Genomic DNA, 19,643 nt, shown 5'->3' with positions numbered 1-19,643 from the left:
CGAACGGGGCAACGTCTTACTGTGGGGCGACAACGCTACCGCAGCACCACCACCGCAGTGTAAACCTATGCAGTTATGTATTTTTTATTTAACATAATTGTTTTGATTTAAGGGTGATGGAAACAAATGAAGTGGATACATTATATGATATGATTTGCAGGAGTGTTTTTCACTTCTGTTACTGGTAATTGAGGTGCTTTGGATGTAACTGAACTGTCCCTTTCATTTTGTTTTATGGTAGGTCCCTCTGCCGAGGTTTTTGCATTAGAAAGGGCAGGAGAATGACAGATGATGTCCTTATCTGGACAATACTATAAGAGTTGCAGAATGGGCAAAATAATCTGAATATGACAAAAAAAATCATAATACAAACTGAAGAAGAAAATGTTTGCTATATTTTAATGTAGGATTACAGAATGGTATTGCATTATAATGGAAAAATTGTGTGACAGCCATTTTAAAAGTGAAGTACTTTTGCAACTAATAAAGCACATTTTTATTTCTACAAGATTCAGTAAAAGTGTCACTTGCACATGATTCAGCATAGTTCATTTACTGCACTGATGGTTTTGACACTCCTGGAAGAGAATGGGGAGGGTTTGTCAGTAGTTGAAGGACTCCAAGATCTTACCCTTGCAAAAGCCTGCTATTAGCTACTTTCTTTGGCTGGAACTGTAGAACTGCTGCATAAAACAGGCTCTGAGAGAAACATAAATGAGGATAAATCTAAGGAAAAATGGAAGCAGTCCTCTTACTGAAGTTTTATAGGATGACCTCGGCTCTCACTATTGCCATTGTATTTCAGTGGGATGAGAAAACATTACCATGTTCTTATGTATAGCATAATTCATATAAGAAGGATTCAAAATGGATTCTGGGGGGGAGAAATGAAAGCTGAAAAACAAGTTCACTTTGATTTGGAAGGCCTCATCATTTCCGTTTTGTGGAAAAACATTAAAATTTTGTAATAAGCACTTTATGATTTTGCTGACTTAAAATAGCGCAGAAAACAGAAATATAATGAAGAAGTGTTCCAAGGGAGAGTTTTATTTTAATGAGCAGAAATAATTAAAAAATATTTTTTGTTTTGTAGGTTTTCAGTAGCTGTGTAACCAGTAGACCAGTGAAGTGATTACAGTGCCTAAAACATAGAAAGCTAAAGATTTTGAAAGGAAGCAGTTTCATTATTGTAGAGGTTTTCCTTTCTCTCAAATGAAGGTGGTAGTAAGAAGGAAGATAGCAGTTACTGATCTGTTCACAGGACCATAGGATCATAGGAAGTTACTAGGTTCATAGGTAGGTACTAGGCTATCGATCTCAGGGCCTACGTAAGCCTAGCCAACAAGGTTCCCTGGCTTACGCCACCCAAGAAAGCTATTTTCCTGTGCCACTATTGAGCAGAGACACAGAAGTGATCCCCAGGATGTATTTCCTATTTCTCATCCACTCATCAAGATTTTTCTTGAAGAGTGCTAATGAAGAACTTTGCTTGACATAGACGGGTAGCCTGTTCCAGAGTATGGGAAGTCTCTGGGACAGAAATCTATCCCTCCAGCATGTCCTGTTTATTGTGGTGATGAGGTTTAGGTCCCTAGAGTATGTAGCTCGGAGGGATTGGGATTTCTTTAGGTGTAGCATGTCCAACAGCTCTGGGTTTGACATAGCTTTATATGTTAGGCAGAGATCACCTCGAAGTAGGCGATATGCTACAGAGTAAAGCTAATGGCCCTAGGAGCTGTACAAACCTAGCCAAGTTCTGCCCTTATTTCCACTATTAATACCAATTGTCCCTGTCCAAGAAAGACACAGGTGGAACCCCCGGGGTGAATTTACGGATGCCCATCCAATTGTTCAGATTGTGTTTGAAGAGGGCCAATGACGTTCTCTGTTTGACATGAAATTGGAGTCCATTCCAAAGGTGCGTAATCTGTGGGAGACAAATCTGTCCCTCTGTCAAGTTCTGTTAATGTCACATACCAGATTAAGGTCTTTAGAGTGAGTAACCAGTGTACCGTTTGACTTGCAGATATGCAGCATTTCCAGTGAAGTCAGGGTCTTATTATTATAAGGATTGCCTTATACACAAGACATAGATCATCTCTGAGTAGTCTGTATGAAACAGAATAAAATGACAGTGATTTCAGATGGCCCACATAGGGGAGATACTGAAGACCTTGAAATTTCCTTGTGAGGAACCTTTGTGGTCTCTGCAATTGCTGCAGGTGCTTGGAAAGGCACATACCAAAAGAAGCATTGTACTCAATTATTGTCCTGATGAGGGAAGAGTACAGAGAGATTATAACTTATTTTTTTCTGGATGCACTGCCCCTACTTATGAGATGAGCAATATAGAATCCCCTTCTTACCAGTGTGGAGACATGGTGATGAAAGATAAGGTTGCTGTCAACCAGTGTGCCCAGGTCTCTCACCACTGAGTGCGTACTTAGAGTGGTGTTATTGATGTGGTAGTTGGCAGGAACATCACACTTACTGAAAGGGATAATACATTTTTTTGCATTAAGACCATGACTTTGGCACCAATCATTTGTGTAAGACCTTGTAGGATGTTGACATAGTTTGGAGATTCTATGACCGCTCCAAGCCAGATTACTGTCATCAGCAAACTTTGTCAGCCAAAGACCTTTAGGTTTAGCTTGTACTTTGGAGAAATAGATTCCAAACAGTAGAGGTCCCAGGACTGATCCCTGTGAAGCACCACTGATTACAGGTCTGCTGATGGAGGTGGATTCCCTTATTTTGACTACATGAGTTCTATCAGTGAGTCAAGTTAGTGACCCATCTAATGATACAAGGGTTGATACCTAGCTGGGTGATTTTGTCAGTGATGTCTGAGTGGGGGATAGTGTCCAGAAGCCTTGGCTAAGTCTAGGTAGGCTGTACGCATAGATTTCTCTTTGTTCAGGGCCTTGGTGACTGTCTCAAGTCCACCAGATTTAACAGGCATGCTCTCCCTTTGACAAATCCAAATTGAGTAGGGTCAAGTGTTGGAGATTACCTGTATCTTTGTTGACAAGGTCCTTGATGATTTGCTCCATGGCCTTGCACATAAGGCTAGTCAGGCTAACAGGTCTACAGTTCCTGGGGTCAGTGTAAACACCACCTTTGTGCAATGGGATAACAGTGGCCATTTTCCATTCAGCTGAGATGGAGCCAGAGCATAGACCATGATTGAAAAGAGTACCCAGTAGTGTTGCTAATTCTTGTTTTGAGCCCATGTAAGATGCAACTTGGAATGTTATCAGGTCCCCGTAGATGCTGTGTTTTTGGCCTTAGAGATGACATTTATGACCTGCTCTTTAGAGATACAAGGTAGAGGACAGGTGGTAGGGATGTCATGGGGTATGTGTGGTGGGGACAGGGGACTGAAGTTTTCACAGAACTTGTCAGCTAACAGGTTAACTATGTCCACAGGCTCAGTATCTGTGGTATCATTAACTACCAGTTCGTCACAAATCTGGGCCTTTCCTTTTAGGTTATGGATGTAACTAAAGAATGCCTTATGGTTGTCCTTAATTGAGGAAGCTAATTTGGATTTGTAGTTTGCTTTGGAAGACTTCACAAGAAGTCTTATTTGCTTGTTTAAGCTGAGGAGGGAGTGTTTCCAGTTTAGGGCTCACTCTTTCTTCCTCTTATTGAAAAGCCTGTTAATGGCAGTTGCCCATCGGGCAGGTTTGCTCTTCCTTGAGGAGCTTGTTTTGGTCCCGTCAGATATGGCTGAGTCAATGCAGGTGTACAGGTGTTTGTATAAAGCATTGGTGTAGAACTCTGCATAGTCGCCAGTTCCATCTGAGGGAGGAGATGCAGTAAAGCTGTTTATGCCATCCCGTAAGAAGTTGTAGTCTGCTTTGGAGAAGTTTTGTGGTTTAGTTGCTGGTGAGGTGGGGTGGGGGGGCAATTGTGATAGTCACTTTGAATGAGACTAATTTGTGGTTAGATCTCACTAGGGAAGACCTCACAGTGGGGGTGCTACAGTGGTCCCCCATGTTGGTAAGCATCAGATCCAGGATGGCACCCCTTGTGGGGGTATCAACCAGCTGGTCCAATGCATTAGAGTTAACGAAGTTGAGGAACCTTTGGGCAAGGGAGTTAGAGCACAAGTAATTTACCCAGTCAATGGATGGGTAGTTAAAATTGCCCAAATCCAGGGTGTTCGGCTGTATCTTGATTGACTCAAGTAGATCCATATAGGCAGAGAAGGTTTCCTGTAGCTGGCAATGACTTGAATATGTGTCTTACTAACAGTTAATTGCACCTGAAGTATTTCCTGGGAATCATATTGTTTAACCAATCTGGAGGTGCATTTATCTTTAATGAATATTGATACACTGCCTCCTTTAGTTTTCGCACCTTCAGTTTGTGGTCTGAAGGAGTGGAAGGAGGTATAGCTCAGTATGGTTGGGGTGCTCTCCACAGCCTTGAACCAGGCCTCTGTGACTGCACAAATGTCTAAGTCTTCCTAGGTGAGGACTGCTTCCAGTGAGTGAAGTTTCATGTTAAGGCTGCTAGCGTTTAGCTGCATAACCTTGAGGTTGTTTTTAGATGAAGTTTTTACATCAGGAATTTTGTCTTTGAGAGACTGCCTAAAAAAGGCACTGTGAGGGTGGCAAGAGCCTTAGCCAGTAGCCGATATCCTAGGGGTGACAGATGACCATCTCAGGCAAAGCATCGAGGGCTGTTGGTCATGTCATCCCAGGCTTGATACTGGATCTCCTTAGAATGAGACCAAAAACTAAGCCAATTATTGAAGTCAGTCAATTTTTGTTTGTGTTGAGGCATCACCGTAGGTGAAGGTAAAATGTTGCTTAAGGCTAGTGACATACCTGCCTGAGCCACACAGTCATGTCTCTCTACATATAGTCTGGAGAGGTACATCTCAAGTAATTTACGGCAAGCATCTTGACTCTTGAGTACTCTGTCAGAACAAGTATTTGCAAAAGCTTAGGTTTTTCAACTTCTTGAAAATGTTCAGAAAATCTGATGTAGGAAAGAACTGTATTTTCATCCTTGCTTGGTTGGGTATTTGGTATTGAGGTCTGTAGTTTTCTTTTAGTGTTCATAGAGGTGTTTAACCATAACTTTGTTAACATGTTGAGAACCTGTTCAACTCGTAAGTCTCTTAGCAAAGTCATTAGAAAAAGTTGTCTGACTACAGCTTGGTTCCTATCTACTCACTGTCTTCTTTCTGGAAAGAGACACAAATTTTGGACTAACCATGGCTCAGCATTGCTGTGGCTACAGCAACATATCAGGCTAGGGTGACTTTGCTTGGTCTGTGTTTCTTGACCTTGGTAAGGCTTTTGACATAGTTGTATGTTAACCTCGGTGGGCAGACTGAAGTCTGTAGATATTGACCCCAGAGGATAATTATGGTTCCTGAGCTGTCTCTGTCCAGTCATAACCAGCTTATCAGGTCTGTGCCTCAGAAGATGCTAAACTTTTCACTGATTCTTAAGAATCGGTTGTGGATTTCTGCTTTTATCATGAATTAAATATGAGCGTTTTGTGATAAAGCACTTGTACACCCATCAAAATAAGTTCCACATAGTACAATGTCCCTCCCAAGGTCCTTTTTTAACTTTCTGCCAACCTACCATTGAGCCACTTTCAGTCAAACTCAAGCCCATTCATTCCCTAGGGGTACAGGGAATCCCCTTGCATATCACCTAGGTTAAGAACCATCCAGAGGGTCCACCTTATAGACAGATAACAATGGGAGAGTTTTGGTGCTCCCACCACCATGCGAGAAGAGTGGGGCATGATGGGAAGGAGGATGGATCCAGGCAGTCTTTGAAGGTTTTATCTTTGAGTGATCCCCAAAAGAATAAGGTCCAGCATCACTCCTGTTTTTACTGCAGCTGGACCTTATTCTTACAGATATTTTGTTATTGTGAGTACATAACATGAGAGTATGACAGAAGTTCACCATACCAAAGTCTAACACTCAAAAGTATAAACTGCAATGTTTGACTTCTAAGTGTTAACAGTAAAAAAAAAAATAAATAAAATTCAAATTAACTTCTGAAAAGCACCTTTGCAGAGTGCAGCCCTGTACGCCTCATCACACCCCTGCTTCTTATTTGTGCTACCTTCAGTATCACTGTGTTTCAGAGTAAGGGAAATTATCCAAGACACACTACACAGTAGAGCTTTGTATGTATAGAAAAGTACTTGTACTCTTTGACCCAAACTTTCAAGTGTCACAGTTTACAGTGTTAAACTACTGGTTTGCTGCTGTATAGCTTTCATACTTTTGTGCTGTTTAATTTTAATGTTTATTATGCATCTTTTTGTAGTATTTCTGTCATTACTGTATAATGTACTGTTTATGGAGCTTTTCTCCCTGGGTCTGTGCTGTAAAATGGTTATGGTTAGTCAAATTAACTTGGCACTCAGTTGTAATAAAATAAGTAAACTTATGGGATAAGAACTTAAACTTTTCTAATGATATAGAGAAATGCATTTAAAAAAATGTGTATTTCCTAGTAGCAAAGTAGGCAAGTTTATTTGGTTGAAAAGGTTCTTTTTACATTTTTTCCCTCTCTCTCTACTTCAGAATTTTCTCTTTCCATTTCTTTAACATATTCCATGTCTTTGGTTTGACTGGAAGAAGAGAGACTATTATGTTACTGTATCTGAATGAAATGACCCTAACACTGAGTTTCCAATTTTGATGAGTTAAAAAACACTAGCTGATATAGTTTTATTTATTTTTTAATTTACACTGATTTGTGTGTTTACATGTGCTTGCAGCGTGTGAATATCTCATTTTTATAGTCCCACATAAGCGCATTTCTTTTTTTAATTTCAGCACATGAAGTAAGAGTTATTTTGTCACTAAAACCTTGAGCAGTAGCAGGTATCTCCTTCAGAATGTAAACTGCGGTGTATTTTACTTGTCTGGGCTTCTTGAGTTTTGATTTACATTTATCTTCTTTGCTGAAATTGTCTCTTGTTTCTTTTAATCCACTTTCAGGTGGAGACAAGATCATTGATGTAATTGATGTGGTACGTCAGGCAGACTGTAAGATGAAGCTATCAGAATTTGTGAAATACTACAACAGTCCAAGCCGGGATAAAGTACTCAATGTGATCAGCCTGGAGTTCTCTGAAACCAGGTGAGTCCTACCTTATAGCATGAACATGAAATGCTCTGGAGAAACACATTTCTCAATTTTGGTCTTTTGATCTAGTTTTGATCTGGAGTTTACACTCCCATGTATTTCATAACCATTCACTCCACTTTACTATCCCTTGTTACACAGAAATCATTGATTTTTATTTATTTATTTTTTAATAATACTACGTACATGCCCTTTATGCAGCCTTCCATTGACACTGAACATTTAAGGCATTCCCCTAGACAACTTGCTTATTCTCCCCCCTACCTAGCAGGAGCCCATAAATGTGATTCTAGAGGTATTTCCTTTTCCAGTAATGTTTACAGGATGGCATGTATTTTTTTTTCTTTGTGACCTGTTCCTGCTCACTGTAATAGAGACCTGAGTTACTTTCAGAATGTCTGTCTATCCATGTCACAAGAATGCAAAAGCATCGTCTTTTTCTCTGAATGTCATATGTAATTTTGCCCAGTAAGAGGTAAGGAAGATAAGTACTACATGGTTACTCACATTACAGAACATACTTCTTTCTCTGTCTGCATTAGTAAGCTAGAGCCCCATTTGTGTCTGCGGCTTTCAGTGTCTGATAATCTGTTTTTCTGTAAGTGTGAGGGATCTCTTCCCACTTCCCCCAGGTACTTGTTATATTTTTCTGTCTGATGTCAGTTTTTATTCTGTCCTCAACTGATGGTTCCAATCAGATCCCTCAGATCAGTTTAGGCCGTTACTAAAATTCATGGCAACCAGGAACTCTTGAGCTTCTCCCTTATCCACAGTGCTCCAACCCCAATTGCCCTAGATCTCATTTGCTGCTTCAGCAAAAAGAGGTAGTCTACTGCTACTCTTGAGCTTCATAGAGATATGCGACAGTTATTTTTCTTATATTTTTTTTCCTTACTGCTTGCAATCTGTATTGTCTTAAACCTAATCCTACTTCCGTTTTCATCGATTTAATAATTCCTGTCTAATTTTCTTCCCTCATTTTTGTACTTGTGTAATCTGCAGATACTATCATTAGTATCTCTTCCTTTACCTAGGTAAATGTTCAGTCATCACATTTGGGTGTCCCTGCCAGGGTAGCCCTCAGTCGGCCCGAATACCAGAGGCTTAGTATTTCTCGTAGGTTGCTGTCGCTCCAGGACTGATGTCAGGTCGTCAGTGGTATAAAAACAGGCAGCCGACACCATTACATCAGTCTTTCTTGCCGAGGAGCCCGAAGCAGAAGCAGTTCACACGAGTGCCGGTCGGCCGCTACCTGAGTTTTTCATTTCCAAATTGAAGTTGAAGTCTTCTAAAGCTAAGTACCCCACTGGAGATCCTTTTTTCTTGCTCTAACCAATGTCAGAAAAAGTTAACAATTGTCTCACCTGTGGAAAGCAAATACCACACCAAGACTTTCATTCCTACTGCGTCACTTGTTTAGGCCCAGACCACGATGTCCCCTGCTGTCGCTTTTGTGCTTTGTTCAACACCAGAACTATAAGTCGTCGGGCCCTTATTGTAGCTAGATATTTTCGCTCTCAGTCCTCGGTAAGCCATCCGACAACTGATCTTTCGAAAAAAACATAAGGATAAAGACAAAGACCGACTGCACAGGTCCAAAACTGCCGACGGCGCTTCCGTTAAGCTAGTAGTCAGTTCTCCGGTCCTCAGTGAGGTGCTTTTGCAGCCCCTGATGCCCGCTTCTGTGGATTCACAGGCCGCTAACAAGACCCTTTCGTAGTCCGGTAAGCCGCGAGACGCTTTGACTAAGGATCCTGTGGATGTCTCTACCTTGGATGGGTCCAGAGCCACTGGGCAGGCACCGGCTTCCGAGAAAGTACTTCGCACTACCGATTCTCGACACAGACCGACGACTTCTTTCATTCTACAGTTCTTTCGAAAACTACTGAGTTTCTAAGGCCCAGGGTACGAACCACACCCAAAAAACCGACGACCCAAACTCAGGCCCCTGCTTCTTTGCCTCAGTCTCAAATGCTTAAAATGGCGGAAGACCTTGTAATGCTTATCAGAGGAAGCCAGGCTACTCCTTCCAAAAGATAGAGACTTGTCCCTAGTAGTTTTATCTGAACAGGAGTCCAATGACTCTGATGCATCTGAATATGAAGATCTGCATTCCCTCTCTGCTTATGAGAATTCCAATGCAGAGGAATCCATCCCTGCAGCCTCTCCACCTGAGGACTTTCCTTTAGGGAAATCCTACATACTTTAAGGGAGCATTTCCAATGGGAATGTCAGGACTACCCTCAGTCAAAAAAGAGACTCGGGGAATTCTTAGATCTTCCACAGCACAGACCTCTGGCCATTCCTTCTGTCCTGGATGTTGTATACACCTCTGTTACTCTTGCTATTAGAGCATTAAATTGTCAGTTCCATATGCTGAAATATCAGCAACATACCATGGAACACCTCAAACAAAAATTATCTTCTTTCCCTGCTTATGCAGAAAATAGAGTTACAAGAGTTAATGCATTCTGCAAGTCAAGTAACTAAGCACACCTTACACTGTGGTTTTGACGCCCTAGAAGCATCTTGCAGGGCAGCGGTTACTGGTTCAGTACTTAGAAGACATGCTTGGGTTAAGGAACAGACCTTGCCAGACCATGTTAAATCCAAATTATTGGACAGACCTTTGCACAAAGACAACTTATTTGGCACCAAGGCAGAAGAGGTCCCAAAAAAGATGGAAGAAAAAGCTAAATCTATGCAGACAGTTAAAGACTTCTTACAGGTCCAGCCACTGAGGTTCAGTAGGCATTGCCCCTCCAAGCACTGGTCCTTTCCTGCCCCCCCCCCGACGTCAGCTCAGCTCAGACCCAGGAGAAGCAGGCCCACCAGACAACAGCCCCAGGGAATGCAGAGGTCTAAGCAGTGGAGTTCCTCCTCTTCAAAAGGTTTCTGCACTATCTAGATGTGCACAGACAGCTCAGATTCTACCTAGACAGGACTACATCCTTTAGAAAAACTGATCAATTGCTAGTCAGTTTTGCTGCAGGAGCAGAGGGCAAGACCATATCCAAACAAACAATTTCCAAATGGATAGCACATTGCATCCATTTCTGCTACAAACAGCATGGAAAACCTCCCCCCAAGGGGTTCAGGACACATTCCACCAGAGCAACCTCCTCCTCTGCAGCTTTCCTCAGAGGGGTCCCCACCAGGGACATCCTGGAGGCTGCAACATGGACTTTTGTTCATACCGTCACCAAGCATTACCACCTGCCTATCTTCTCCAAATCCAGGGCAGGCTTTGCCACTGCAGTCTTGCAGGGCATCCTAGCCAGCCCCCAGTCTTCTTGACCGCTTCCACCCTTTTCTTCAGCTTTGGGAATCAACCCAAATGTGATGACTGCAACAGCGAAACACGAAGAACATAGTACAGTTGTGTACACTTACCATAAATCTAGATGTTCGAGTGTATTCACTGTTTCAGTCCTAGTTTCCCTCCCTCCATCCCCCTTGTCTCTCTGTCTCTCTCACCTTACAAGGAATTTTTGGTATTTACTTTCTATTGGTGGTGGTTTTCCACCATAACCTAGCTCCTTATAGGTTCATAGGTTAGTACTAGGCTAACTGCCCTTGCGAGCCATTTTAAGTCTAGCCAATTATCCCCTGTGAGATTCAAACCCTGTACCTTGTGTTTGTAAGGCAAACAGCTTAACCATTACGCCACCCTTCCAACTGTCCAGTGCTAAGGGGGGGGCTCCTGAGATTTAGGGCAAGAAAAACTGATGTAATGGCGTCGGCTGTCTATTTGTATACCACTGACGACCTAACGTGAGTCCTGGAGTGACAGCAACCGACGCAGAAATACTAAGCCTCTGGTATTCGGGCCGACTGAGGGCTACCCTGCCAGGGATAACCCAAATGTGATGACTGCAGCAGTGAATACACTTGAACATCTACATTTATGGTAAGTGTACACATCTGTACTTTCTTCTTACCATTGCTGCTATTTTCCCCCCTTTTTCCTTCCGCTTGCTAATGCAAAAACAAACAAAAAAAAAAAAATCTGTTTCTCCTCCTTTTATTTAGACCCTTACCTAAAATTTTTGAACATGTCAGGAAAAGCCAACAGGATTTAAAAAATGCATAAAGTTTGGGCATAAATTCTCTCTCTTTGATGCCCACACTTTATGGGTTTACTGTCTGAGACCTCATCGTCTACAGGAAGACTGTTCAGTATGCCACAGTTTCAATCCATGCACTTCAATGGAAAGAAAAAAATAAATTGATATTAAAAAGCCTTCTCTCCTTCTGTATCAGAGAAGCTGTTTCTGAAGGTGGTAGGAAATCCTCATCTCCGAGGCCTTCTACTTCATCTTCCTCTGATACCTCAAGAAAAAGATCAACAAAAGATCCAGTCTCAACCCTGGATCCAAAGTAACTGAAAATTATGGATCCTACCTTGACTATGGATCTGAAATTGAAAACATCATCTGATCACTTTGGATCCGAATGGTCAAAAAGAAGATCCGCCAAGCTCTAAGTTGTCGGAGCCTAGGGCATCGAATCCAACATCACCAACCTTGGCATTGAAGCCCTTGCATAGAGTAAGGTACTCTCCCTCCATGGATCCTGTCCTGAGCAGAGTACCTTCACCCTTTTTGGAGTGCCCCAAATCTCCATCTACCCTTTCTACTCATTCTTCTAGAAGCCTGACTGAAGAAGATGTGGAAAGACTAGTGACGAAGATCTTCTTAGTGCAGGGAGAGATTGGGGTTTCCTCTGCTCCTATCCCTCTGGGTCAGGAGTTCCGAATGTGTTCAACTCCCCCGTTACAAGTTCCTTCTGTGACTATAGCTGTAGTGTCAGTGTCTCTGGATTCAAGTTGTCCGAATCCGTCAGTTTTGGATCCAAGCATAACTTTGGATCCAAAGATAAGGTTATCCCTGAGAGCTCCAGTCCCATCGGATCCGGAGAACTGTCAGAGCCGTAGCCTACATGTTTGGTCCGAGGTGTTGCATTCGACTGTTGAGATTTTTGGAGCCATCTCTACACCTTGGAGCCTTAGCACTGGACAGCTTGACTCTGGCTTCCCCCTCAGACTTTGGCCACGGAGCAGGAGAGGGCGAAGATCCAGAAGCTTGTCTTTTTGGGTCCGATATCCTCCTTTTCTCCAGGCCTATCTGCCTTTGAGTCTGCGAAGAGGGTCTTTTCTGTTCCGGCAGTTCTGATGGAATGTTCCCTCTTGGATCCAAAATCTCCCACCATGATGACCCAACATTTAGAGCATCACCATCTCATTCCACTGAGACAGCCAGTACAGAAACCCCAGGCTCTCTCTTGAGGGAAATGTTATTTTCTTTTCTGATACCTCCCCAGAGCATCTCACTGAGGTGGCCCCCGAAAAGATGATGTGCAAGAGGAAGCACATTGATTCCATAGAGGAGTCCATAGCCGAGGATACAGATTTCGATGAGGTCGAAAGGTCCCCATGGTCACCTCCTGAAGTTATCTCTTTTGGGAGACATCCTGGATACCCTTAAGCAGAGAGGTGGCTGGATGTCCAGTAACCCACAGTGTCTGTGGAATCTGTTCTCCTGAAGGCTTTTGGTACCATCTACCCCTTGGGTTACTTCACCCGCCGATGAGCTCATTGATTTGATCTCACAATGGGTGTGGAAGGATCCAGACACTATAGAACCCATTCCTCGGTGACTGGACAAGATAATGGCACCACCTATGGACAGACAACACTGTAGTAAGGGAGTTCCTGTTGATGCCATGGTCGTTGCGGTGACCACCAAGAAGGAATTAGCTGAAGAAAGTTTCACTGTCCATCCCCCCCAGCAGGGAGTAGCAGGTGATGGACAAATTTGGGAAGCATGTATACGCCTCATCCATTTTCGCACTGAGGTTTCTCAACTGCTTGGCACATTTTACCAGATTACAAAGGGATTTGTTTAAGGAGTTATCAAATACCCTCTCGGGTGCTGTTTCTGAGGAAGGTCAGGCCTCTGTAACTTCTCAGCAGACTACCTTTCAGTCCATATCCAATTTATCCATGAGGCTGATCTCAAAAGTAGCAGAGGGAATCACAAGGGCAGTGGGTTCAGGCATTTCAATAAGGAGACATGCCTAGATGCATTTTTGAGTATGTAGAGCCCTTCAAGTCCTCTTTTGTCAGTGCCCCCTTTGACTGAACATCTTTATTTGGCTCCAAGGTAAAGGACACTCTAGCCAGGTGTGAAAAGCATGGAAGGACCCTGACTGCTGTGGGTGTGCGTTTTTTGACCCCTGAACGAACCTTTTCCAGGAGTCAGCTAGAGTTGGTCAGAAAATGTGGTTCAGAAAGTCTCGGGGTCCTTTCAAGGAGACACGTGGAGGAGGTTCCCCCAGAGGCAGAGGAGGGAGCGGACTCTAATGGACATTATTGCCCATGTGGCAGAGGTGGCCCACAAGAACCAGGGTTCCAGAGACTCATTCTTTGACAAACCATAACAGCACTCCTGAAAGGAGGCCCGATTCCCCACGTCTGGAGGCAGTTGGGTGATGCTCATCTCTCCACCAGAGAGCCTTGTGGATATAACAAAAGATACTTGCATGCAGAGGATTATTTCCCGAGGATATATAATATTCTTTTCCTCTTCCGCCTCCAATCTCAAGAAAAATCCCCGATTTTCCACCCAGTCAGAGGGAACAAGCAGCAATTCAGATGCAAAAACTGCTAAAAAAAAAGTCATTCATCAGGTCCCGCCAGACCAGATAGAATCCGAAACTTACTCAAGGTTCTTTTTAGTGCCAAAGAAAACAGGGGACAGGAGACCAATTCTGGATCTCACCAGACTAAACAAGATAGTTCAAAGAACCAAATTTCAGATGATCATTCTCCCTTTTTGGGCAAGGATGATTGGATGTGCTCGACAGACCTTCAGGATACGATGTTCTTCGTTCCACATTGCTGCAGTCCTTACTATTGGGTAGTCCGCTGTCCAGTCGGCCCGAATACCAGAGTATATGGCTGACGTCGGTCAGGGCGCATTAGACTGACGTCAGTACGTCAGGGTACTAATGCGCATGACCGACGTCATATCCTCAGTCTTTTTTGCCGCATGGTCCGATGCAGAAGCAGTTTTGCGAGTGCAGGTTGGCGTTCTGAAATATTTCCGAAGCCGGAGTTTCAGACCGAATCAGAGTTGGCTAAGTACCCCGTTGGGGAACATTTTGGTTTTTTCTTGCCTCAGTATTTAACCGGATGTCAGAAAAAGTGAATAACTGTATTTCTTGTGGGAAACAGATACCTCATAGGGATTACCATACCTTGTGTATACCTTGTTTAGGGCCTGAGCACGACGTTGTTGGATGCCGCTCTTGTGCTAGGTTTAACAAACGCACTATTAAGAGACGGTTAGACTGTGCCAGGTTAGTGTTTGGGAAGCGTTGCAATTATAAAATGCCGTCGGATGCTCCGACGCCCGCTTCGTCCAAGAAGCGCAAGGACAAAACAGCGAAGCCTAGGGTTGATGAACCGGCAGTCCCGGACGTCGGTTCTTTAGAAGGCTCAGTGGAGCCAGTGGTTTTGCCAGGAGTTTCTTTGGAGTCTCAGGCAGAGACTTTACTGTTACAGGATGTGCCTTCTCAGGAGGTAGGCCAGGCTGAGGGGGCTTCTCAGGTAACTGTTTTTCCCTCTCTTCCCAAGGTAGTTAGGGCCTCTCCTTCTGTTGCCAAAACTTCTTTGAGAGGTAGGCCAAGTTCAGCTTCAGTGGGGGCTTCTCCTAGCATTTCAGGTTCTGTGCCTAAGAAACATATGCTTAAAATGGCAGAAGATTTGATTACTATGATTAGAGGTTCTATGCCCCCTCCTGATAAGAGGCCTAGGGTGGAACCGGATTTTGATAGTTTTGAACAGTGTTCAGAGGCTTCTGAGTCTTCTGCGGAAGATTTGCAGGAGTATCCTCCTTATTCTGATTCTGATGTGGATGATTCCACTCCTACAGCTTCTCCTCCTGAGGATTTCTCATTTTCAGAGACTCTGCATTCCATGAGGGAGCACTTTAAATGGGAAGGCCAGGATTACTCTGATTCCAGGAAAAGGCTTAGGGAATTCTTGTTTTGCCCCAGCATAGGCCCTTAGCTATACCTCCTGTGTTGAATGTGGTGGAAGATGTTTTGCAGAGGCTTCCTGAACCCTGATTCTTTGCCTCCTGCTCCTGTTAAACCTGATAGGTACTATAGGGTGCCTGAAGCTCATAAGTATCTTTTAAGAGTCCTAGGGCAGACCCGAAACTGTTTCTCAGGGACCTAAAGGTGTTAAGGCCTCTGTGGTTAAAAACCCTGTTCCCACTGATAAAGAGGCAAGGGCTTTGGATAGATGGGGAAAGAAAGTGTATACTTCTTCCACTTTAGCCATGAGGGCATTGAATTGTCAGTTTCACATGCTTAAATATCAAAATTATCTCCTTTCACAACTGAAATCTAAGGTGGATGCTTTGGCGGAAGGTATTGAGTGTAAAGAGTTGCTGGATTTAGTTCATGTGTCTGAACAAGTGGGTAAGCATTCTTTGCAATGTGGTTTTGATGCTGTACAGGCCTCCTCGAGGGTGGCTGCCACTAGTTCTGTTCTTCGCAGGCATGCCTGGTTGGGGGATCAGAATTTAGCTGAGCATGTTAAGACAAGGATTTTGGATGCTCCTTTACAGTCTGATGTGTTGTTTGGTTCGCCTGTGGAAGCAGTTTTAAAGAAAATGGAGGACAAAGCTAAGTCTATGCAAACTGTTAAAGATTTTTTGCAGGTGCAGCCACCAAAGTTTAGTAGAAATTGGCCTACTAAGGGATGGACATATCCTGCTTATGATTCCCAGTCTAGGGGTAGGTCTAGACGTGGTAGGGGCAGAGCTCAAGGTTCTTTTAGGCCTAGAACAGGGAGTTCACCTGCTCAGACTTCTGGTGAGGGCAGGGGTCAGTCCTTTCGCAAACAGACCCAATGACCTGCCTTTTCAGCTGCCAGTAGATTCTCGTCTGGCAGCTCCTTTGGGAGGAAGACTGTCTCTTTTCAAGGAAAATTGGGATTTAATTACTCAAGACAGATGGGTGTTGGATATCATTCACCACGGTTACAGGTTTTATTTCCATACGTTGCCCCCTTTCAAAGGCATGCCAGACGTTCCTCCTCCACAAAGGAAAGAGGCTCACAAGCAAATTTCTCAGTTACTCCAAATAGGGGCCATTCAGCCAGTCCCTGTATCAGAAAGGGGCCTAGGATTTTATTCTCGCCTGTTCCTAGTACCAAAGAAGGGGAACACGTGGAGACCAATTTTGGATTTATCTATCCTCAACACTTATCTGGACATTCCCAAGTTCAAGATGTTGACGTTACAACAGCTTTTACCTCTGCTGGGCAAAGATCACTGGATGGTAACTTTAGATCTCAAGGAAGCTTACCTTCATGTGCCTATAAGACTGAGTTGCAGGAAGTATCTGCGTTTTCGAGCTGGAAATTCTCATTATCAGTTCTCTGCATTGCCCTTTGGCTTATCTACTGCCCAGAGTATTCACAAAGGTTCTGGCTCCAGTGATAGCTTACTTCAGGCTAAAAGGAATTCAAATCTATCCTTACTTGGACGACTGCCTGATTCTGGCTCAAGAAAAGGAAGACCTTCTACAGCATCTGGAATATGTTATAGCAGTGCTAAGATGCCTAGGGTATTCTGTGAAGGAAATAAAGTCCAGTCTAGTACCCTCTCAAGACATGTGCTTTCTGGGTGTGAGACTGAATACAGCAGCCCAGATGGCCTTTTTAACCCCGGACAAACAAAAGAGTCTATCACTTTACTTCCATCAACTGTCTCATCAGTCCGTGCTGACTGCAAGGACAGTCCTTCAAGCATTAGGGTTCATGGCATCTTGTATTCTGGTGCTTCCCAATGCCAAACTGCATATGAGGAAGCTACAATGGTATCTCAAAATGTATGGACACAGCACTGCCAGGATTTGGACACTGTCATTCAAATAATACCTTGCCTTCAAAAAGAATTTTGTGGTGGGCTCAGGAATGTCACCTAAACAAGGGACTCTCTGTGACCCGGCCAGAGGCGAGTCAGATTTTAACAACAGATGCCTCGGACATTGCTTGGGGAGCTCATCTGAATGGAAAGTGGATACAAGACAAGTGGCCTGCCAGACTACAGCATCTACATATCAACATGAAGGAGATGTTAGCAGTCCAGTTTGCATTAATGGCTTTCAAGGAGTTACTTCTTCCAGGGCAGGTGTTGATTCTAACAGACAACACAACTGTCATGTGGTACATCAACAAGCAAGGGGAACACATTCTTATCCTCTATGCAGGCAAGCAATGATTTTATGGGAGACTGCGCTAAGCTTGCAACTAACTCTTCAGGCAAGGTTTCTGCCGAGCACAGAACTCCTTAGCAGATGTGTTAAGCAGACAAATCATGGATCCCCACGAGTGGAAACTGGATCTTCATGTATTTCAGAAATTGACAGTGTCATGGGGAACTCCAGACATAGATCTGTTCGCTTCTCCACTAAACCACCAGCTGCCAAAGTTTTGCTCAAAGGGTTTCATCACACAGCTTGGAAAGTGGATGCTCTGTCTTTCAGTTGGAAAAACCTTCATGTGTATGCCTTTCCACCTCTGCCTCTTCTTCCAAAGGTGCTATTAAAAGTCAGACAAGACAAGCCAAGGATGATTTTGATAGCTCCAGATTGGCCTCGGCAACACTGGTACCCACTACTAAGGAGTCTGGTAAGGAAGCCTCCATGGCCTTTACCTTTGATTCCTCATCTGTTATCTCAGAAGGACGGTCATCTGCTCAATGTCAAGCTTCACTCTCTTCATCTAACAGCCTGGCATATTCTGTGTTGAAACACAGCAGGTCTCAACTTCCTCAACAAGTTTTAAATGTGATTATGGAAGCTAGAAGACCTAGTACAAGGAAAGTGTACGCAGAAAAATGGAAGAGATTTTTATTTTGGAGTACAGCAAAGAATTTGGAGATTTCTGAGCCGAATTTGAGTGTGGCTCTTCAATATCTTACTGAGTTATTGGACAAAGGTTTGTCCTTCTCTTCCATTAAGATTCATGCTGCAGCAATTTCAGCTCACTATGATTGTGACCCACCATTGTTTTCGCATCCTTTGTTCAAGCAGTTTCTTAGAGGGGCAAAGAATATAAGACCCCCGTGAGCTCCTACTCCTGCTTGGGATCTCAATTTTGTGTTGGAAAAACTTACTCTACAACCTTTTGAGCCTGCGGCTACTGCTGAATTGAAATACTTGTCATGGAAGACTGCTTTTCTGTTGGCTATTACTTCTGCAAGAAGGGTGTCTGAGTTGCAGGCCCTTATGGCAGTAGAGCCCTTTTGATTTTCCATAAGGATAGGGTATCATTACGCACTAATCCTTCCTTTATGCCTAAGGTGGTTTCTAGTGTGGCTTTAAACCAAACTATTCATTTGCCTACTTTTTATGCAGACCCCAAAATAAAGGGGAAAAGATTTTGCACACTTTAGATGTACACAGGCAATTGCGTTATTATTTAAGCAGGACTAAGGATTTTAGGCAGTCTCAGCAGTTGTTTGTTTCTTTTGCTTTGAGTTCAAGAGGGCAAGCCTGTGTCAAAACAAACTATTTCTAGGTGGATTGGGTTTTGCATTGCATTTTGTTATTCCCATCATGGCAAGGAGATTCCAGCTGGGATTAGGCCTCATTCCACTAGGGCTACTGCCACTTCAACAGCATTTCTAAGGGGGGTGGCAACTAAGGATATTTTGGAGGCAGCTACTTGGAGTTCAGTGCATACTTTCTCCAAGCATTATCACCTTCCTATCTACTCTAAGTCTAGGGCTGGTTTTGCCACAGCTGTTTTGCAAGGCATGTTGTCAGCTCCTACTTCTTTCTGATTTGCCAGCCTCCCTTACCTCTGCTTTGGGATTCTACCCAATAGTAAGGACTGCAGCAATGTGGAACGAAGAACATAGTACAGTTTTGTACCTACCATAAATGTAGATGTTCGAGGATCCACATTGCTGCAGTCCAGTTTACCCTCCCTCCTTCCCCTCTCTGTTTAGGGGTGGTTGTGTAGGTGAGGTTATATGCTGATATTTTTGTATATATTTTTGTATATATTGTACATATTTTTGGTGCAGGTATTTTGGGCCTTGTCTTTTTAGGGTCTTCTGACATCTGGGGCAAGAAAAGACTGAGGATATGACGTCGGTCATGCGCATTAGTACCCTGACGTACTGACGTCAGTCTAATGCGCCCTGACCGACGTCAGCCATATACTCTGGTATTCGGGCCGACTGGACAGCGGACTACCCAATAGTAAGGACTGCAGCAATGTGGATCCTCGAACATCTACATTTATGGTAGGTACAAAACTGTACTTTCTGTCATATAAAGATGAACAGATGATCCAGAAGGTATTTATATTTCTGGCTTGAAGCCAGTCATTACCAATTCAGAGTACTGCCTTTTGGACTCACCATAGCCCCGAAGGTGTTTAACAAATGCATGGCAGTAGTAGTAGCTCATCTC

The 19,643-nt window shown here is 43.5% G+C and overlaps 1 protein-coding gene across 1 annotated transcript in view; it reads left to right on the top strand.

Moving 5' to 3' along the window:
* Positions 1 to 19,643, top strand: part of PHF8 (PHD finger protein 8) — a 3,148,719-nt gene that overhangs the window by 680,458 nt on the left and 2,448,618 nt on the right. Inside the window, exon 5 of the mRNA XM_044080095.1 lies at positions 6,995 to 7,136. Within this exon, the coding sequence (XP_043936030.1) occupies positions 6,995 to 7,136 (142 nt within the window). The remainder of the gene's footprint in view (positions 1 to 6,994; positions 7,137 to 19,643) is intronic.

This window comes from Protopterus annectens, chromosome 8.part0 (assembly GCF_019279795.1).
Source record: "Protopterus annectens isolate FY-2018-M chromosome 8.part0, PAN1.0, whole genome shotgun sequence".
NCBI classification, from domain to species: Eukaryota; Metazoa; Chordata; order Ceratodontiformes; family Protopteridae; genus Protopterus; species Protopterus annectens.
The sequence above is the reverse complement of the archived record's forward strand: the minus strand, read 5'-3'. Positions and strand labels throughout refer to the sequence as shown.